Source organism: Bison bison, unplaced genomic scaffold (assembly GCF_000754665.1).
Source record: "Bison bison bison isolate TAMUID 2011002044 unplaced genomic scaffold, Bison_UMD1.0 scf7180017864146, whole genome shotgun sequence".
NCBI classification, from domain to species: domain Eukaryota; kingdom Metazoa; phylum Chordata; class Mammalia; order Artiodactyla; family Bovidae; genus Bison; species Bison bison.
This window is the reverse complement of record NW_011494718.1, coordinates 12583077-12605354: the sequence shown is the minus strand read 5'-3', so window position 1 is coordinate 12605354 and position 22278 is coordinate 12583077. Positions and strand designations below refer to the sequence as shown.

Below are 22278 nucleotides of genomic sequence, written 5' to 3'. Positions count from 1 at the left end.
CATTTATTAGATCCTCGGACCTTATTCCTTGTTCAGCTTCAATTTTGAGAGTACTTGTAATGAATGAACTCTTGCTTGGATTTCTATTCCTCTGGGAAGTTCTCTGTCTCTCTCTGATCATAGCAGAAGTGCTAAGAAATCTGTCGTGAGATCCAGAGTTAGGTGTGAGAATTTTACAAATCTTACAAAGTTTTAACTTCACGAATAGAAGAGCTTTTGAAAGAACCAAAGGTAAACAATGTACAGACTCAGAAGAAAGGGGGCTAGGAGAGCAGCAGAGGAGCAGGAGATGAGAGAAGCAGCCTGAGAGTAAGGGAAGGGAAGTCGCTCAGTCGTGTCCGACTCTTCGTGACCCCATGGACTGCAGCCTACCGGGCTCCTCCATCCATGGGATTTGCCAGGCCTTAGAGTAAAGGCACCCTCAAAAGGGTTTTAGAAAGTCAACCCACTGCCCTCCACCCCCAAGTATTTTGACCAAACCATGGATTTGGGGAAAAAAAATGATTTCCCATCAGTCAAAATGTTCTGTTTATGATGAACCCAACCTGGGATAGATCATGGCACCTGGTCCCATCATTTCATGGCAAATAAAAGGGGAAAAAGTAGAAGCAGTGACACATTTTATTTTCCTGGGCTCCAAAAATCACTGCAGATGGTGACTGCAGCCATGAAATTAAAAAGATATTTGCTCCTTGGAAGGAAAGCTATGACAAACCTAGACAGTGTATTAAAAAGCAGAGACATCACTTTGCTGACCAAGGTCCATATAGTCAAAGCTATAGTTTTTCCAGTAGTCATGTATGGATGTGAGAGTTGGACCATAAAGAAAGCTGAATACCAAAGAATTGATGCTTTTGAACTGTGGTGTTGGAGAAGACTCTTGCAAAGAGTCCTTTGCAAGGAAATCAAACCAGTCAATCCTAAAGGAAATCAACCCTGCATATTCATTGGAAGGACTGTTGCTGAGGCTGAAGCTCCCATACTTTGGCCACCTGATGTGAAGAGCTGACTTACTGGAAAAGACCCTGATGCTGGGAAAGACTGAGGGCAGGAGGAGAAGGGGGTAGCAGAGGATGAGATGGTTGGATAGGATCACCAACTCAATGGATATGAATTTGAGCAAACTTCAGGAGATAGTGGAGGAGAGAGGAGCCTGGAGTGCTGCAATCCAGGGGGTCACAGAGTAGGACATGACTTACTGGTTGAACAACTACGTGGGAGAACAAAAAAAGTCCATCGAGACAGTTAAGTGCTGCTACAGCAGAGCTCTGTCTCTAGTTGGTAACACTATAGATGGCGCACACAGTCGTCCCTTGGTATCTGCAGCGGGTTCCAAGATCCCCGTGAATACCAAAAATCCGAGGATGCTCACATCTCTTACATGAAATGCTGTAGTACAGTCGGCCCTCTGCATCTGTGGTTTCAGCATCCGTGGATACACGGGGCTGAGTGGACATGCTCACCAAAGCTCACCGTCTACCTAGCATCTGTAATATCAGATGTTAACATTTTGCTGTACTTGCTTCAAATGCCATCATCTATTCCCACTCGGATAAAATACAGGAGGCGGGTGGTGGTGGTGGGGGCTGTGGCAAGGTGAGGGTCCAAAATATGAATGTTCATTACAGTAATACTGTGAGACTTCCTTGGTGGTCTAGTGGTTAAGACTCTGTCTTCCCAAGGCAGGGGGCCTGGGTTCAATCCCTGAGTGGGGAACTAAGATCCCACATGCTACAACTAAACCTATGTGCTGCAACTAGAGAAGCCTGCACATCGCCAAGAAGAGTCTGTGAGCCACAGTGAAGACCCAGCACAGCCAAAATAAATAAGCAAATAAAGTAAAATTATAAATATATATGTATATAAAGCTAATAGTGAGATAAGACTATCAGTGAAAAACAAACATTTTTACTTTTCTATCCCCAATTACAGTTATCTTACACATAGGTTTCAAAGCACTTGAGCAGGGCTGCTGCTGGCCCTTATGGTGCTTTATATGAATTTTAAAGGGGCTCCCCAACCTCTGGGCAGACTGACTGATGCCAAGGCATGTGACTTGGCTGGATTTTGACCTTCAGGCAAAGACTTATGTGTCAGGCCCAGTCTGCACGATCCAGGGCACAATCTTTCATGTTTGCATTGGATTTCCTCTCCACTTCCCCAGGAAGGGCACTGGTCTCACCACCAAGAGTAGTGATGGGTCATCAGGAGTCAGGGCTCAGGATGGGTCCTGTCAGTACTAAAAGAGTCAAAATATTTAACACACTAGAATCCAACATGTTTTCTAGATTAGTTTTACTCAGATAGAAAAGAATCTGCATGCAGTGTAGGAGACCCAATTTCTATCCCTGGGTCGGGAAGATCCCCTGGATCCCTGGAAAAGGGATAGGCTACCCACTCCAGTATTCTTGCCTGGAGAATTTCACAGGCAGAGAAGCCTCGCAGGTTACAGTCCATAAGGTCGCAGAATCGGACATGACTGAGCAACTAACACTTTATTATTTTGAAAGTGAATTTTAGGGATTTCCCTGGTCCAGTGGCTAAGACTCAAAGCAGGGCGCCTGGGTTCAATCCCTGGTCAGGGAACCAGACCCTATAGGCTGCAACTAAGACCTGGCACAGCCAAATAAATATATATGTATTTTAAAAAGTACATTTTTTCAATGCAACTATAAAATGCTGTGCGCTGAGCATAAGTGAACACAGCTAACCATGTGCCTGACTGCCTCAGGGAGGGAGAGTGGTGGGGTGATGGGGAGTAAGCTGTAGCTGCAAAGCCTCTAGATTAGAATCCTCCCTACTGACTCTGTTTTAAGACATCTTAGGCAGGTTCCATCCCATTATTAATACTAAATTTTAGTTTTCTCCTTGGTAAAATGTAAGTAAGTTTCTTCAGATTTCTCAGGGATTAATTCAGCATATGTAAAGGCCTTAGCACCGGCCTCCATGTGGTATAGCAAGCACTAGGGGTCCTTATTCCTCACATATTGTGGGGCAAAGGTTTCAAAGGCATGGGATTTTTTTTTCTGTATTTAAGAAGTCTGGCAAGGACTCCAACAGCTTCTGTTCTTAGAGACATGATAGAAAAGGAAATCTTACGTGGGTTAGCACAGAAGTTAAAATAAAACAGAATTTTGAGTATTTGGTACATGATGTGAGTCCCTAGGCCTAGGGAAGGTGAGTGGGTTGAATGGTGACCCCTCCCAAAGGTTTGTCCATGTCCAAACCCTGGAGCCTGTAAAGGTGATCTTACAAAGGGATCTTTGCATGAATATTTATGGATCTTAAGATGAGATCACTTTGCCAATAAAGATCTGTATAGTGAAAGCTATAGTTTTTCCAGTAGTCATGTATGGATGTGAGAGTTGGACCACAAAGACGACTGAGCACCAAAGAACTGATGTTTTCAAATTATGGTGCTGGAGAAGACCCTTGAGAGTCCTTGGACGGCAAGGATATCAAACTAGTCAATCCTAAAGGAAATCAACCCTTCATTGGAAGGACTGATGCTGAAGTTCCAATACTTTGGCCACCTGATGCAAAGATCTGACTCATTGAAAAAGATCCTGATGCTGGGAAAGACTGAGGGCAAAAGGAGAAGGAAGTGGCAGAGGATGAGATGATTGGATGGTATCACTGACTCAATGGATGAGTTTGAGCAAACTTTGGGAGACAGTGAAGGACAGGGAAGCCTGGTGTGCTGCAGCTCATGGAGTCACAAAGAGTCAGATACAACTTAGTGACTGCACAACAGCAGCAACAAAGATGAGATCATCCTGGATTTCTTGGGTGGGCCCAAAACCTGATGACAAGTGTCCTTAGAAGAGACAGGAAAAGGGAAGGCAGAAAAGTGGGCAAAAAAGTGATCAGGGAGAGAGACTGGCCAAGATTCAGTCAAGGAAGGCCAAGAACCACCACCAGTAGGAAGCTGCAAAGAACAGATTCTCCCCAGAGCCTGCACAAAACTTGTGGCCCTGCCAACACCTTGATTTTGGGCTTCTGGAGTCCAGGGCTGTGAGAGATTAAATTTCTGTTGTTTCAAGCCCCCCAGCTTGTGGTACTTTGTCTCAGCAGCCGTGGGAAAACAATCCAGGTGGGGTCTGAGAATCTGCCTTTATCCCTCCAAGTGGTACTGAAGCTGCTGAATTGGGGCCCCACATGAGCACCTCCACGAAACACTGGAACGAGGTGGGTATTAACCATCAGCCCATGATCTCTGTGGACCAAGGGCCCCTAGGCTACCTTTGTCTAGAACTCCCTTTCAGAAGATGAGCCTTGTTTAGTCAAAGGGCCAAGAATCAATTGATAACTCAAGTGACACAAGTTAAGTTTTCTTCTCAGGCCACCCACGGACAGAGGAATTAACCTTCCACACAAACAACATACTGGCAGAGATAAAGATGTTACCCTGGAAGTTTAGAAATATTTTCTTATGAAATTCCTCCTGGAATCAAAAGCAGCTGTTGGGGACTTTACTGGTGACCCAGGGGTTAAGAATCCGCCTACCAAGGCAGGGGACACAGGTTCGATTTCTGGTCCCGGAAGATTCCATGTGCCACTGGAGCAGCTAAGCCCACAACTACTGAGCCTGATGCTCTGGAGCCCATGCTCCGCAACAAGAGAAGATACTGCAATGAGAAGCCTGTGCACCTAGAGAAAGCCTATGCTCTGCAATGAAGATCCAGCACAGCCAGAAAATAAAATAAATACGTTAAAAAAAAGTAACTGCTGAAACGAAGTTTGGCTTCTGTGCCAAACTTACTCTGCCCACAGTAGTCACATACACCACACGCCAGCCTCCAGGCCTGTCCTTCCACCCGCACAAACCATTCCACACCGGTGGACAAGCCCTTTCTTATCATAAAGGGGCTCAGTTGAGAAGTGAAATTGGCCACACTTGAAATGGCAGAGAGACACTGACCATTTTAAATCTTAAATGCCTCTCCTTAGAACTGGCAGGAAGCTTAGTAGGCCCTTAGGTAATTTGAAAAAGCAGGAATATTGATTTTTTAAAATCAATACCTGCAGAGACAATTTGGCTACTAGATTTCTTGATCTGCACATTGCTGACAGTGGCACTGATAAATGCTAGGAAACCCTGCATGTTGTTAAAAATCCAATGTCTGTCCTCTCTCTGCTGAGGCCTTGACAAGTCAATGCTCCCTGAAGGATCTGCAAAATGACCCCAAACAGGCAAAGCGTTATGCAGTGCCTGAAACCATGTGGGTCTGAGTGCTCAGTTGAAGGGCTGACAGAGTAGCCACACTGAGGTTTTAGCCATTGAGGGTGAAGTCTGAAAGTCTGCTTTGCTTCCTCATGTCTGAAAATGGACACAATACCAGAAACTGTGGAGGAACACTGTGTCCTAAACACACTGGGAAGAGGCTGGCCAGCCAGGGCAAAAAAAACGGCAGACACCAGGCCAGGAATGCCAAGTTCAGTCTCTGGCTTGTTCCAGGAAAGATGAAGAGCAAGAAGTAAATGCCTTGTTAGCTGCAAAGTCTGACCATGGCTAAGTTTTAAGACGCTTCAGTCGTGTCTGACTCTTCAGGACTGTATGGATTGTAGTCTGCAAGGCTCCTCTGTCCAAGGGATTTCCCAGGCAAGAATACTGGAGTGGGTTGTCATTTCCTACTCCAGGGGATCGTCCTGACCCAGGGACTGAACGTGAGGCTCCTGTGTCTCCTGCATTGGCAGGCAGGTTCTTTACCACTAGTGCCATCTGGGAAGCCCCAGAAAAATTTCCCTGCAGTTTTTGTCTCAATGCCAAGTCAAAAGAGATCCTTGAGGGGGTCATCTTTGGAGAAGCTGTTGAGGGAGGCTGAGTGGTCTTTTCTCTAATGTAGGCCAGCACTGACCTGGCTCTAACACCAGCCAAGAGCCTTTGAGGAACAAGAGCAACAGAATCAATATCCTCTCTCCCCCCCACCCCCACCTCCTCCTTGCACTCTTGGCAGGGTCCCCGCACCCAGCGTCTGTTACCTTATGTCCCAGCTGAGCTGCTTCTCCCCGAGCCGCTGTGGCAATGGGATCGATAAGGTGCCCGATTTCCTGGACCACTGAAGTCAGCTGCTCCTGTAAGGCCTGATAAGGAGACAGATCTGTCAAGTTCACCCCACAACAGCTCCCCAAGTAGTTGTAATGATTTAAAAAGGCCCACATGAAAGATAAGGGAGGTCACAAAAAATGGATGTCAAAATGCCTGGGCGTACCCTCCAGCCACTGTTCCACTCTAGCCCTCCCAGGGACCCTCGGTTCCCCTGGGATGGACCCCCCAGTTCTACCAATAAGGGGCATGAGGTGGGCCCTAGGAACACTTTTGCTACTGGCTTCTCACTCAACTGGTGCTAGTGGTATCTTTATTTTGGGTTACTCAGCATCATTACTGGAAGAGTGGAACTGTGGTGGTTTTCCAATAAGGGAAAAGAACTGTGTCCAAATGGAAGGAACTGCCTTGGGGTCTGAGGGATATTCAGGTTGCTGCGTCCTCAGAATTAAGAACCCCTTAAGTGGGGAACGGGGAGGAAGGTAACCTAAAAATGAGATTGGCTCTTAAAGCAGGGCTATTTCCCAGACACCATCCAATGAAAATGCCACATGAGGTGCCCACTAGGCTTAGGTCAGGCGCTCTATGCACTGTACTTGGTGATGCGGATACCATTGTTGAAAATGGCACCCTCAAGGCATTTCTTCTCAGGTTTGAGAGACAGTTTGATTTCTCCATCCCAAAGAATTGAACTGCTCTCAAGAGACGGGGGAGGTACCTAGATGATTCTGAAGTATGAAGGGGGTGAGGAATTCAAGGATGGAGAGTGCTAACTGGTAGTGGGAAAGATCAGATCCTTCAGTGGGAATCTTCCACGGAGCTTTCCGAGACAGACAGGATTTCTAGGTCAGAATGCTGAGTGTTTTGGGTCTGCACATGCCAGCACAGAATGGGGTGATTCCTAAAAAGGTGACAATGTCCTACCTATTCAATAGGACATCTGGGCTACTTTCCCACCCAGCAATGCTGCACATGGGCTGGCAAGCTTTGAGCAGAGTTCACTCAATGAGAGGAGCAACCTAACCCACAAGCTTGGAAACAAAATCCTGGGTAAGAAATAAAAAAAGGAAAGAGAGTGATAGAGGTGGGTGGAGAGAAACCTCCACACTTTCAAGGGTCTTATTTAGCAAATTACTTCTGGTCTTCCCACTCATAACTGCAGTTAAGAATGTGAGACTATCCAGGCAAGGTTGTCTTGTTAAATTAAATATGGCTTGCTAAATTAAATATGGTATAAGCAGGAAGCACATGCAGATAAAAGGGAGGGATTTTCTTCCCAAGGAGAAAGTCAAGACAGAGGATATACTTTGGAAGGGTGGTGAAAGAATGGGAGAGCAAGAAGTGGGAGGGGTGATCATCATCTCAGTTTCTTGCTCAGGGTGCTAGTTACAGGATGTGCTTAGTTGGCGGTGGTCTGTGAAGCTGCACACATGTGACAAGCACACTGTTTTGTATGCATATGCTACTTTAATAATAAGTTAACAATAATTCTAACATTCTACTTGGAATGAGAACGCACATTATTTCTTTCTTTCCTTGGAAATGGGGAAGACGGGTAAAGTTGGAGTGAAATAGTTCTATTAATAAAAATAACCAATTCCAACTCCAGACCCTGCTTAGAGACAGGCCAAAGTTCTTTTTTTTCCCCTATTCTTTGGCCATCCTACACGACATGCAGGATTTTAGTGCCCCAACCAGAGACTGAACCTGTGCCCCCTGCAGTGGAAGCACAGTGTCTTAACCATTGGACCACCAGGGAAGACCCCAAGGTTTATTGCTGATGAGCTCTGGGTCAGGAGGGAAACATCAGTCAATAGACCATCCATATTTATTAAGCACCTTGAGTGTCAGGCACTTGCACACAGGAAAAAAAGGAGTATGAATCAGGGGACTTTGTAATAAGTAATAGAAAAAACTCAAGGGAGAAAAGTAGGAAAGTCTATTCTCAACTTCAAAATAATGGGCAAGAGAGGGCATAGTGGCTCTGAACAGAATACAAGAGGTGTCTCAATACTAGACACTAAGTAACAAGAGCAGAATCTGTGATTTCTGCATGGACAAAACACAGAGCATTGAACGCTGAATTTGCCCATTAGTCTAAAAAGCACATTGCTGAAATATGATAGGAAGCACTCAAAATTTACATGCTTAGGCCTGCTCTACTGAGGTATTCAACTGAATATGGTAACTCCACTTACGGATACACTTTTATTTGACAATAATCATTGCCTCCCAAATTTCAGCCACAGTGCACGTGTTCCTTCACCAAAGCATTGTTCTCTGCTCCACATGTGCCCTACCCCCTCCCAAGAACTTCCCAGGCTGGTTCCAGGGGAAGATGGTCCAATGATGAAACTCTTGCATCAACAACATGTTGGTACTATTCCCCCATTCCCAAAGCCTGGTGCCGGGATTCTTCAGTCCTTCCAGAGGCTTTCAGGCTGACCACACAGCCCCATATACCTCCACGGAGATGTCATCCCTCGTGGCCAAGCTCTGGCTGACGGCCGCCAGCGAGGCCTGCTCGATGTCCCGGATGCACCGGTTGATGCTGTCGATGGAGAAGTCACACTCTCTCTGTCCCGGGGCCTTGTCCCTAGAAGGGACAGGGCAAGTTGAACACAGGGTCCATGAAGTGGGAGTCCTACAACCTGCTCCAGCACTAGCGGGCCAGGAGCCCCTGTCTACTTTCTACCCCACTCCATTGCTTTAGCGAGTGAATCCCTGACTTTTGCTTGGCAATGCTTCTCTGCAGACCCTAGGCATTTCTTCATTTAACACTTGTGCCCAGTCTACTTATTTATGGTGGGAAGGATAGGGTGCTGTCCTGCATCACAGGCAGGTTGCCAGGCAAATGAAACAGTTTGGTATTGGATTCTCCATTCAGTGGCTTAAACACAGAAACATCATTTAAACAAAACGAAAATCAGTGCATTTCCAGTGTAAATATACTATGCTCTCTACATTGCACACTACTCACAAAGTCCTGGGCTATGGCAGGAGTTAAAATATTTAGTGGATCTTTCTTCGCAAGGCATTAGAAAGTTGACGTGATCCTGAGTTTTAAAAGCAATTGAAAGACAAAATACAACTGAGGAAAGGGATGCAATTCCATACTGTGGGCTATTAACTTTGGTCAACTTCAAAAATGTTTTATCTACGCAGGGAATAACTTTTCAGGCTCCTACTATCACCAAGGAGGGTAGGGATGCCAAGAGTTACTGTAGGACCTAGAATATTCTTTTCATCTTATCAGCAAGGTAAGTTAACCATGAAGTGAAAGTGAAAGTTGCTCAGTCGTGTCCAACTCTTTGAGACCCCATGGACTATACAGTCCATGGAATTCTCCAGGCCAAAATACTGGAGTGGGTAGCCTTTCCCTTCTGCAGGCGATCTTCCCAACCCAGGGTCGAACCCAGGTCTCCCGCATTGCAGGCAGATTCTTTACCAGCTGAGTCACAAGGGACAAATGTACAAAGTACAAAGTGAAGTTGCTCAGTCGTGTCCGACTCTGCGATCCCATGGACTGTAGCCTATCAGGCTCCTCCGTCCGTGGAATTTTCCAGGCAAGAGTACTGGAGTGGGTTGCCATTGCCACAAAGGAAGCCCAAAGTTAAGCACGAATCCTGCTAAATATACAGTGGTGCTCTCTGCCTAAGCTCCTAGGTATAGACAATACGGTACAATGGTTAGAAGGACTGAGGCTAAAGCAAGCAGACCTGGAGATGACCTTGGGAATGTCATCTAAATTTCTTTCTGAATTCTCTCATCAGGAAAAGGGAGATAATAGCAGCATCTATTTACAAGGTTGTTATGATAAACATAACATTAATACAGGTAAAATGCCTTGAATAGTATCGAGCACGTAACAAATATTTAAGTTAGTATTTGTATTGTTGCGACAAGCGCTACCATTGGTCCCAAAGAGGTCAAGAAGAAAAAATGATGACAATAATCAATAACACTGCTGTTAAATAAAAGTCCCGATGGGCTTATCCCCCTCCTGCCCTGTCAGATGCAGGCTGCAAGCAATTTCTGAAGGAGACACTAACCTGATGGACGTGATGAGACTCTTGATAGAGTCAGACACAGTGTGGGAATGTCCGGCTAGCACAGACCAGGTGGGCGGGTCTTTGGGGTTGATGGCCAGTGAGCGGGCAGTGCGGATGAGGTACGATGAGCTTTCCAGCATAGTCTTGGCTGAGACCAGGATAGGTTCCTGTGCCTGGGAGCCCTGGGACCAGACAGCGGAAGTCAAGTGCAGGGCACACAGATTAAGTGAATGAGTTTGACCCAGGAAGGTCATGTTCTTTATCAAGACAGAGGGAAGGGAACCACGGAGTCTAGCTCACATGGAGCCTGGATGGGGAGAACTTGGGGCCGTGTCCAATCTTTAAGTATCATTTTTGAGTTTGACATATACCAAGAATCAGCCCCAAACCTACGCCCAGAGATTATTCTCAACATATAAAACCAAGACATCACCTTTTGAGAGATATACCAACACAGTTTCATTAACTGCATATGTCATCACCGACAAAATAACAGTGCCCTATGTACTGACAGACAGGGGTTTTGGAATTCTTAACTGTTCATTCCATTCAGGGACACACAAAACTAGCCACAGGCCTCAATGTCACTGTTGCTGTGAAGACTCCCTACCTCGGAGCTGATCTGGGCGGGAACGCTGACAAACTCAGGGTTGGAGGCGAATGCCGTCAAGTTCTCCACGGCTGCGATCAAGGGGGCGGTGGCGACACGACACTTGTTGCGGTTGTCCTCGGAGAAGTCCCCATCCAGGGCCTGACGGGGGCAAACGCAGAGATCACTCCTGGGCCACGGCAATCACCGCCCAGTGAAAAGGTTCAATGGGAATACTCAAAAGGTCTGGTGAGTTCATAAACAATGAATAAGAACTGACGAGCAGGATCTCCGCCATCAAGCAGAGTGACTAAGTGAGCAATGATAAGGAATAAAGCGCAACATATGGTTCACAGGCCAGCCGACCTCACAGTCCATCAACTCCCGGCTCACATGCTTCAAAGGGTGCCCTGTTCTCCACTCCCCAGTCATGCTACCAACCTTGCGGCTGAGTCACTTTCTTCCCTACTTTTGAAACTATGTTTTGGCCCCTCCATTTCCACTCCAATTAATTCTATTCCCTCCCAAACTATAAAAATACAGTTTTTCACACTGTGTGGCACTTTGAACTTCTAAGTTTACCCGGACGTCCCTGAATAACTGACAGAGGGAGGGCTTTTGTATCTGCCCTTCTGAAATGAGCAAAATGGAATGCAATGGAGAAAAAACAGAACTATTTTAAAGTAGAGTTTAAACTAGTTTAAACTATTTAAAAAACTAGAACTATTTCCTAAAATATGGACAAATCTCACAGATTTAATGTTTAGGTAAGGAGGTCAGACACAATACAATACCCACAAATTCCATTTGTGCAAAGTACAAAGGCAGGTGAGACTAATTCTGAGTGTTGGCTGTCAGATCAGTGACACTTTGGAGCCAGTGAGATTAACGGAACACAAAGTGGGCTTCTGGGGGCTGGCCACATTCTGTCTCTTCATCTGGCTGCAGTTACTTAGGTGTGTTCAGCCTAGAAAATTCACTGAACTCTACACATATGGATTTTTTGGTCTATGTATCTTAAGCTTTCAAAGCTTATTTCTTTTTAAAATTAGCAGCATTAATACCACATCCTTCTTCTCCTTTTGCCTTGGGTGTAAGATGAGATGGTTAGATAGTATCACCAACTCAATGGATATGAATTTGAGCAAACTCTGGGAGATAGTGAAGGACAGAGAAGCCTGGTGACTGCAGTTTATGGGGTTGCAAAGAGTTGGACATGACTTAGTGACTGAACAATAACACCATGACCAGAGCACTGAATGATTCATCGCATCACCGATTAATAGCCGGCCTGGAAACCAATCCAGGAAAGCAGCCTGTGATGCATGCCAGGCAAACCCACAAAGGGTTAACACTTGGATCCAAAGTTCCCCGACCCCGGACTCCACATTCTCAAGTCCAAGACTGTTAGAATCAACAGTCTGTGATCCAGTGACAGCACTCCTGCCTCACAGCAAAGGGCTACATTTGAGAAGGCAGTTATGTTTGTAGAATAACATATACTTCCTTGTTAAATGACCAACTAAACTTTTAATGTAACCATTATGAGCAGTATATAGAAGTCAGTTTAGACAATTAGTGAGCAAAAAGCCAGAGGCACCAGAATTACGAAATAAACTGGATCTGAGATGGGAATGTTTCTATTTTTCAACACGGCAAGAGGCGGCAGGCATGGTTAGATTTAAAGGCTATTTGAATAACAACTATATTCCAATCAAGTCTTGGCAACTTGGGACAGTAATTATACATGCACCATGCTACTATTTTTCAGAGGAATCCCCATTAAGCCTCGTTAATTTAGTGTCTTTGCTAATACTGTGCAGAGCTCACCTCTGCTCAGGCCCTTCTCCACCAGACAGGCACTGACTTTGACCCAACCTTGCTCATTCTGCGGTTCTTCCAGGCCCAGTGGAAATCCAACGTGCCTGCTACTGACTCATATTGATGGCTTCAATTCTGACTGCCACACGTACTCACTGAGTGTTAAGTTAGCACCACCCGTTACTGCCCTGCAGCACCGCACTGGTGATGTGGCAGTGAGCAATCTCGCTGCTCTCATGATCTTACACTATTACCATCATTGACTGCTTGAGGTCAGGCCCTTCCAGCTCAATGGAAAATGCCCAGTCTCTGGGCGGTGCCACTTATTCCTCCTGCTCTTGCCCTCTCTGCTCTCCTCCCATCCTCTTCTTTACTTTCGACAACGCCCTCAGTCTATTAGGAAGGCAGATTTCTGATCATGTCACCAACCCTCAGGTGAACTTCTGAAAAATGTCAAGATGATTACCCCAGGTAAATTCCAAGGAATGGTTTTTCTAATTGTGCAGTTTCATCAACTGCACCAACAGGATGATGAAAATATTTTTTTTTTTTTTGAGCATGGGCCCTAAAATCATAAATCATGTGGCCCACTGCAGGTCAAGGGCGGGACCCTGAATAGCACAGACTGTGGACTAGGATGCCAAGCTCCAACCCAGCACCATTGTTCATTTTCAAGAGGGAAAAGCACCGAGCGTCAGAAAGGATGGTTTGTTTACACGGAGAGTTATTTCACTTCTGAATGTGGCTTCCCCTCTGGGGATGGCTGAGACACCCCAGGAAACTGAATACTTAGATCTGGCTACAGGTAAATTTTAGGCAGGCATGACAGTTTTCATAGAGACATTCCACATCACATAATGACTAGCCCCCCAGCCATAACAACATAAAGGTAAATCCACTGAGCCAAATGCGCAGGCCCCACCAGGAGAAGGGCACTCTTTATCCTGGGACCCCAACTCTGAATTTTCTTATTTAGCAAAATCTCACAGAGATGTGGGAGAAATCATTTCTGCGTGTGCAATAGAATCAAGGCTTCATGGATTTCAGGGATTAGAAGGGATCTTGCTGCTGCTGCTTAGTCGCTTCAGTTGTGCCCGACTCTGTGTGACCCCATGGGCTGTAGCCCACCAGGATCCTCTGTCCATGGAATTCTCCAGGCAAGAGTACTGGAGTGGGTTGCCATGCCCTCCTCCAGGGGATCTTCCCAACTCAGGGATTGAACTGGGGTCTCCTGCATTGCAGGCAGATTCTTCACTGCTCAGCCACCAGGGAAGCCCCAGAAGGGATCTTAAAGATCACTTTAAGATCTTTAAAAAGCTCCAATGTTCCAGGTGACAAAACTAATACCTAGGAAGTGACATGCGAGGCTAAGCTCATGCCTCAAACCAGAATCCAAGACCCCTGGCTCCCTTCCCTCCTACTGACCTTAGAAAAGGCAACAAGAAAAGGCATAAGAAGCCCAAGAGGTTTTTTTTCCTCTCTCCTTTTTATCTCAAGAAACCCACTTTACCAATTCAAACAAAAGGATGATCAAGAAAGCATACTTACAGCCGAGTTTAAACTGGTTAGTGAGAGCTGGACCTGGTATCTTTTGGACGCCCTGGAAGTGCTTCATGGCAAAACCCTGAGCTTCAGCTCTGCTGTGAAACGCAAGGCTGAGCTCCGGCTTCTCAGAGCAACAGAAGCCGTTGTTGCACAACTTCTACTTGGCATCCAAACCTGAGTGACTGCACATTTAAAATAACATTCCATTCCCCACATCTGATTTGAGGCTAGGTAAGAAGCTGATGAAAGGGAGAAGCCGGCACAGGTGCATGTGGGGACGAGCAGGTAGATGGCACCCGTGGTTAGGGGTCCGTGTGCTTCCAACTTGGCCGGCATCGAGAGCAGGACCTGGTCAGAAGGAGGGTGCACACATTTATTCTTTCTGAGCCATGCTTTGGGATTGCAAAGAATGCCATCAGTAGAGATTTATGATTCCTGGAGGCAGACATTCTAATGGGCGCTGATAACCCACTGTGATGTAATCTGCTCCCTGCTCTCCAATGCCCCTCCGGGGAGGGGGAGGTTCCCCCCTTTCTTCAGGACTAGAAAGGTGTGGCGCTTAGGCATACCCTTGTGATTTAAAGGGAAAAATAAGGTTGACTAAGAAGTACAGAACTTAGAGCAAAATGCAGCCTTGATGGCAGCCATTTCAAGCATTTAGGGAATTAAATATTTATTTGTTCTGCTATTTTGCAGAATTCTTAACCATTCCTTAACTCAGGAGATCTATTCAATATGTAGTATGGTATCGGAGAAGGCGATGGCACCCCACTCCAGTACTCTTGCCTGGAAAATCCCATGGATGGAGGAGTCATGGATGGTGGGCTGCAGTCCATGGGGTCGAAAAGAGTCTGACATGATTGAGCGACTTCACTTTCACTTTTCACTTTCATGCATTGGAGAAGGAAATGGCAACCCACACCAGTGTTCTTGCCTGGAGAATCCCAGGGACGGGGGAGCCTGGTGGGCTGCCGTCTATGGGGTCGCACAGAGTCGGACACGACTGAAGCGACTTAGCAGGAGCAGCAGCAGCATGCTGCACTGAAAGGAACTTCACCATTTTCCTATTAGTAAATTAAAAACAAAGTTTATTGTCTTCAGCAAAGCCTGCACCCTGATGGGAATTGAAAAGCCAAGCTCACTTCAGCAAGCTGAGGGGTGAGTGGGTCATTTCTATGTCTCCTGCACTGCTACGGATCCCTGGAGTACTGGCAGGGGAGGAGGCCTCCATCTACCCCAGTTACAGCGTCCTGCATGCACAGGCCTAGCTTTCAGGCCATCCAAGAGATCATTGGCTATAGGGAGCTACAAAGAGGGCTTGCCACTGTGAGGAGAATCTGAAAAGGAGATGAGATCTTAAAGGAGACAGGTTAGGACTGAAAACCAAGGAATGGGGCAGGAAAGAAAGGTTTCCCAGAATTTGTAAAGAAGAGTTTCTTACCTTTTCCCCTCCTTGGCCCATCTAAATACAGCCTGTTTTATGACAATCAAAACGATCGTAAAATGGTCAAGTTTAACTAAAGTTAGTAAATTACATGGCAATGAACTATGATGTCATTACTTTTCAATTCTACTGCTGTCTTCCACCCCTGCATCTCCCCAAACTTGCACACAAGCACTCTAAACACACCCAGGGATTTCTTCCCAGGCTGGTGAGAGGGGTTAGTCTCTCCACGGTATGTACTCTGCAGGCCAAGATCGAGAGCGGGTTTGGAAAGAGCAGGGGATCTGGGTTTGAATTCCAATCCACTCCTTACTGGCTGAGTCACCCCAGGAAAGTTACATAACCTCCTGTAAAGATGGGGATGATAAGCACAGGGTGGTTGGTTGTGTGGCCTGAATGAGAGATCTATACAAAATATGGAACAGGCCTTGCTCAAATTAAATATTAAAAAATGTAAGCTTTCTTCATTTCTAATACCGTGGATCATGATGGTCATTAAAGTGAGCTGCCACCAGGATCCGGAGGGCACCTGGGCGTGAACTTTATTTATTCATCTTCAGTCGATCTTGAGGTGCCTTTTACTTTTTTAAAAGGCTGTTTAAACAGCTGCACAATCTCTCCTTGGCTTCTGCTTGGCCCAGCCTGTTGACTAATTTCTCCACAAGATTAAATTGGCTTTGTGGATAGAGGAGTCTGGTGGGCTAGAGTTCATAGGGTCTCGGAGTCGGACACAACTGAATCGACTTGGCATGCAAGCACAGTGCAGGAATGACGTGTGTGGTATCATATCCTCTGGAGGGAATGGGTGGTAGGGAAGCTCCGCTCCTCCAGGACTTGCCCAGCAACAAAGCAGCTCACCTCACCTCCATGACCGTGAAAACCCTTCAGTAAAGTCAAGCCTTCTGACACCCCTCCCTCCAGCAGGTCTGGTTTGCACAGAACTGGCAGCTTGCCTCTCTGACAGTCTCCTCTGGAAGCTCTTTGCCTGGGGTCAACTGTCTAGACGGCGGTTGTCTTCCCACCTGGTCAGCTGCTTGGTCTCTGCTTAGTGTCCCACGTCGGGCAGGCCAGGTTTACAGTCTGATTGCCCAGATACAAACACTACAGCCCAGCTACTGCAAGTGCCTCCTCACAGGGCACCCTGCCCTGCCACTCCCACCCCCGCACCTGTTTACGACCTCGATCACAAAGATGAACTTGTTATCAACATGGGATATTGCATTTTAAGAAGTTGATGCTCCATTGAAAACATTTAAACAACTATAAATGGAAGAGATATCATAGGCTAGAATAGATTAAAAAAAAAAAGACGAAAGAGATTTTCCCAGCAATTCCCCATTCCCTTCTTCTTCCACCTTATCTTAGTCCAGAGATATGTAACCATGGTAGGGTGCCTCAAAACTGTCCCCCTCCCAAACACATAGCTCACCCCTCCCTACACACTATGCAGAAGGTTCGTAGAGACCAAGGCTGTTGGTTTTTCCTAATAACTATGTCCATCACCAACGAACTCCTCCTCAGTGACTGAAATCACGAGAACAAACGAGAAGTTGCCCCTCACTAGAAGCAAGTCTAGGAGCCGAGCTTCATTGCCATCTCGCTCTCTCACCTGCAGCAGGTGTTACAATGATTCCTGAGGTCTTAGCTCAGTGACCTACCTTTATGGTCTTCACCAGGTTGGCGGTGCTGTTGGCGACCTCCTTGGCGGACTGGACAAAGTGCCTCTTGGCCACGGGGTTGCCCGTCTTGGATGAGGCGATTCGGCAGGCGTTGCACAGGGCTGAGGTGTGCTTGGCGACAATCGTGGCAGCAGACAAGACCTACAAAGCAGGGACTGCGTTGGGGGCACCCTGTGCTTCAGTGCAGAGGGGGTCAGTTCAAAAGAAGGCCACCCTGGTCCCCAGCCCTGGATTCCCCCAACTCACACGTCTAGGGCTGCTGTAACTAAAACCCCTGTCTCTAGCTCTGCTACCCCCAGAGTCCCACCGAGAAAGGGGAGGGCGAGAATTATTAAGGTAGAAAGAAGAAACAAAGAAAGAGAAAGCTAGCGCTGCTGTGGTGATGGGAGAGGGCTGGGCTCCAGGTGGTCTTAGAGGAGAGGCTGTCAGTATGCTTTGTAACCACTAGCCAGGAGGGATATAGCCCAGGGCCTAGGCTGGGGTTACCCAACAGAAATACAGTGCAAACCACACACCTAATTTTAAAATTTCTAGTAGCCACATTAAAATAAGTACAGAAACAAGGGAAGTTATTTTAAATAACATATTTAAACCTCAGATATCCAAAATATTTCATTTCACCATGTAATCCATTTAAGAAGATTAAACTTTCATAATCCTTTATCATACTAAGTCTTTGAAATCGGTCTGTATTTTATACTCACAGCCTATCATGGTTTGGACCAGTTACATTTCAAGTGCTTAACAGTCACGTGCAGCTGATGTCACCCCCACCCCCAGGCGGGCTATAGGCACCTTATGAAGGGGTCTGGCTCAAGAATTTTGCAGGCTCCAGCTCAACTGCTTTTCTGAATCTGCCTGATCCACTTTGCCGAGGCTGGTAACACTCTTTGGCCTTAACTGGACAGGTGAGGCATCTCAGGTACACTGATGCTTGTTTGGGGTCCCGGTGGTCCCTGTATTATCTCCTTTACTGGGGTCCTTCTCTTGCCTCAAGGATACTGGTCCCAGGGTCAAGCATGGACGAGCCCCTCATGAGCTGCCTCTGCTGGCCCATATAGGCCACTCTTGTTCCTTATAGTACATACTGCTGGAATTACTGGGCTTACCAGGTGGTGCTAGTGGTAAAGCACCTGCCTGCCAATGCAGGAGACATGAGAGAGGCAGGTTCGATTCCTGGGTCAGGAAGATCCCCTGGAGGAGGGCACAGGTCGCACAGAGTCAGATAAGACTGAAGCGACTTAGCACAGTGGAATTACTGAACCTGATCCATGCCACTTGGGTATCAGAAGTATCATGGAAAGTCGCAAATTCTGTCTAGTTCTCAAATGTCTCTATGGCTCTTTCTGCACTGCAGGTTCTGACCCAGCTTTGGGGCCTGGGTCAGCACCACTATTTCCAGGAAGCGACCCTGACAGCCCCTCAGAGAAACCATTGACAATCCTGGCATGGTCATCATACCCCAATCACTCCAGCTTCCAAATTTTATCCAATAGTAAGAGTTAAGGGGGTAGGGGATTGGGTCTTACTCATGGTGACCCTCAGTGCTGAGCACAGAACCAGTAATCCATGTATCTCCCCTGAACTGATGAATGGAATTGTGAGCCTCCTGATGAATCTCGCTGTGATTACACCACTGTGACTGCCTTCCAGCACTCCATTTCAAAGCACCTACCTGTATTCACCTTCATCATATTTTGCAATAATCCTCTAAGTCATTATCTGGCTGTCCTTGCAAGCTCTGAAAAAACAGTAATCTTCATTCTTCCAGTCTCCTAGCACCCACCTCCAAGAGCTCAAGGATGCACAGACTTCACATTCCTCACCCCCTTCCCCTGCCCAAGGTTACCTGTGACGGGCTGCTGCCGGGATCCACCAGGTTCTGGCACGCCATCTGGATAGCCTGGTTGGCCCTGGCAAACTGGATGGGATCCACAAGGCCCTGGTGGCCTGCCTGGCTGTTTGGATCAGAGATGCCGACCAGGTAAGCAGCCTGGGAGGGAGGAAGAAGGCCACAGCTCAGGCTCTCTGTGCGCCTAGATAAGCCTGTGGGGGATTGTGGTCCCACAGTGTACATGCAGCAGTCATTCTCAGGTACTCCCAGTGCAAGGTGGTCAGAGTCATCTCATCAATAAGCGTTTAGGGGTAGACAAGCCGATGCTCGCTTGGGCCAGGGAAGTGCCAGCAGGAGTCTGCTATGGGCTCTGGGGAACAAAGTCTCCTTATTCTTAAGAGAGCTTTGAGAAGCTCTTCCAGGGGAACATGGTCAAGGATGCATGTAGCCCTGAGTGCTCTGGCAGCCACTTTATGACTCCGAGGAGGCCCAGGCTCAGCATGAAGCTTACTCTTTAGCTGGCAGATGGGAGAGGGAAAAAAACCAAGTGGGTGTAGACTGATGGCATGGAATTGCTGGGTAAGCCAACCCTGGAACCTGCCCTACATGAGGGCTTCTCATCTCATAGTCTAATGTATCCTTGGTGTTTTGGCCAATTTTTTCAAACAGTAAGTAAGAATGAGTAAGATGGTTCAGGGAAACAAAATAAAGGTAATATTTAGTCTCCAACAGGACAAGAGGGTAGAAGAGAAGGTCTTTTCTTCAAACGCTTTGAGTGTGTTAGCCAAATAACAAGGAAGAGATGAATCTGTGAGGGGGCATTTTAACCTCAGCTCATTTCCCCTGAGATGTGAGGGGCAGAATAGGAGGGAGGCAATTTCACCCCCCAAACTAGAGATGTTTTTCTTTGGTTCAATAACATCTTCCAGGCTTGAGGTAACGTCAGATGATAAATCCTTCAAGGTAAATGCTGACATTTTTGAAAGTTCAGTGATATGAGCCCAGTAATTATTGGAAATGCACAGGACCTTCAAAGACGAGCCAGGAACATGCCTGATCACGTCTCTGAGTGATGGCATCTAATTTTTTTTCCCTCTGATTCTAAAAAAGAGCATGACTAAGATTTTTGCAACTCTAAAGCCTCAGAGGGAATTTGAATTATGTAGTACACATCTTCCCCCCACCCCAAACAACTTATCTGTAACTATGACCTTAAAAAAAAGATTAAAAAAAAAAGCTGGCCTCTGAACCCTTATGTTGGCTTTATAGTACTCAGTGTTCTCTCCAGTCTTGTCTCTTCCTGGGGGTAACTGGCTGATATTTTGCCTAAACGCTCAGGAAGCAAAACAGCCACCATGGTTTCCATGGTTTAAGTGGTGGTGGTCGGAGTTGGAGCTGAAGCCCCCTGTGCCTCCCTCGTGGACCAGGCACAGGATGGGCTGGAAGGCCTACATCATGGGGCATGGGGACCAGTCCCTTACCTGGGCTGCAGCCTCCGTCAGCCCACAGAGAGCCTTGGACGCAATCCCCACACACTCCCCAAAGGCAGGGAGGTCCCCGGTTTTGGCATTCTGCGAAATCCCTGCCATCGACTCTCCCAGAACCTGCAAAACACATCACCAGTGATATTGTGACCAGGATTCCTTCAGACCATGAGGTAAAGGGGCTACCCTTCCAACTTGAATACTCAAGGACATTTTATTTATAATATTTGCATTATTTTCCTTTATTTGCAGTAAGAAGAGATTCAAGATAATTATATCGCTTCTATCTCATTAAAGAGAAATACATAATGAAAGTATGAAGCTTTCATCTAAAAGTTATCTATATCTCAAGGAGGTACAGTTAATATACACCAATCACTAAAGTAAAATCTATACAGGGCACCCTATGGGCAAATGGTCTAAATTGACCATCACACAAAATCACATATATCTGCCGAGCTGTAGATGAAGACACACCCAGAAAGTAGAAAACACACCCGTCCCTTCATTTATTTATTGACAGTAAAATCTAAATATATCTTTAAGGAGTGTACATGTAAAGAGGAAGATAGTCTGAAACTAAGGCTAAAATAATTTTTAAGGCTAAATTCTTAAAGTATTTCCCTTTACTTTGAAAATCATTGGCATATTCTCTTTTCAGAGGTCTTGAAAATAATAGTCAAAAGGGATTTTAGTATTCAGAATACAGCCCAGGGAGGTCAAGCACCCTGTACAAGGGGAGACAGAAGGTCACGGGGGCAGAGGCAAGGTGTCCGCCCTGTATCTGGGGCTGTGTCTTCTACAGTCTCCTCACGTCCCAGGAAGGCAGGGGTTACTTTCCAGGGTCACAGATGGTAGAACTGAAGGACGTGCAAGGGACGCTTTAGAGAGACTATCAAATTCATGTCTAAAACACAACACAGAGCTCTTTGTCAAGATGCCATCTTGGATGGGCAAAGAGAGAAATTCCCTGAAGTTGCCTAGATACACAAAATAATCCAGTTTACATAAGGACTTGCAAAGCAGTTAGTGGGTATTTTTATGTACGGTATTTTCCTTTCCTTCTCCCTGCATCCCTCTTTAAGAAGAACAGTTTCTTTGGATCTAAGTGTGGGAAACACGTGCATTCTCCGTTTAGACAATCCACAGTACCATAAAGGATGCTGGACAAAGCAAACTCTAGTCTTAGCCTAACTTGAATAAGACTTCCTGACACCACCAATACAGCTGTGTCTCCAAGCAGAAGAGCCCAAGCCATTATCACTGTAGGCTTGTTGTTGTTCAGTCACTATGACAGGTTGGGCTCTTTTGCAACGCCATGGACTGTAGCCCACCAGGCTCCTCTGTCCAGGGGATTTTCCAGGCAAGAACACTGGAGTGAGTTACCATTTCCTTCTCCAGGGGATCTTCCTAACCCAGAGGTTGAACCCGCATCTTCTGCATTGGCAGGCAAGTTCTTTACCACTGAGCTACTAGGGGAGCCCTGCTGTCTCCCCAAAGCTAATGTAAACGTGATGTAAGCTAACGAGCAGGAACACTCCATGTACAAAGCCAAATGGCAACTGCTCAATATCCATTCAGCTGACTTGCATTTCATGTCACCTGGTTCTGAGATGTTCTCAAAAACACTGGTGTATATGCAGAGTACATCATGAGAAATGCTGGACTGGAAGAAACACAAACTGGAATCAAGATTGCCAGGAGAAATATCAATAACCTCAGATATGCAGATGACACCACCCTTATGGCAGAAAGTGAAGAGGAACTCAAAAGCCACTTGATGA

The 22278-nt window shown here is 46.4% G+C and overlaps 1 protein-coding gene across 12 annotated transcripts in view; it reads right to left on the bottom strand.

The window, feature by feature from the left end:
- Positions 1-22278, bottom strand: part of TLN2 (talin 2) — a 499482-nt gene that overhangs the window by 80287 nt on the left and 396917 nt on the right. For all 12 annotated transcript variants that reach the window (XM_010840783.1, XM_010840793.1, XM_010840795.1 and 9 more), the window contains 7 exons: positions 20492-20614; positions 19026-19169; positions 17156-17317; positions 10709-10849; positions 10099-10280; positions 8510-8642; positions 5983-6084 (listed from right to left, as the gene is read on the bottom strand). In XM_010840783.1, coding sequence (XP_010839085.1) covers positions 5983-6084; positions 8510-8642; positions 10099-10280; positions 10709-10849; positions 17156-17317; positions 19026-19169; positions 20492-20614 — 987 coding nt within the window. The remainder of the gene's footprint in view (positions 1-5982; positions 6085-8509; positions 8643-10098; positions 10281-10708; positions 10850-17155; positions 17318-19025; positions 19170-20491; positions 20615-22278) is intronic.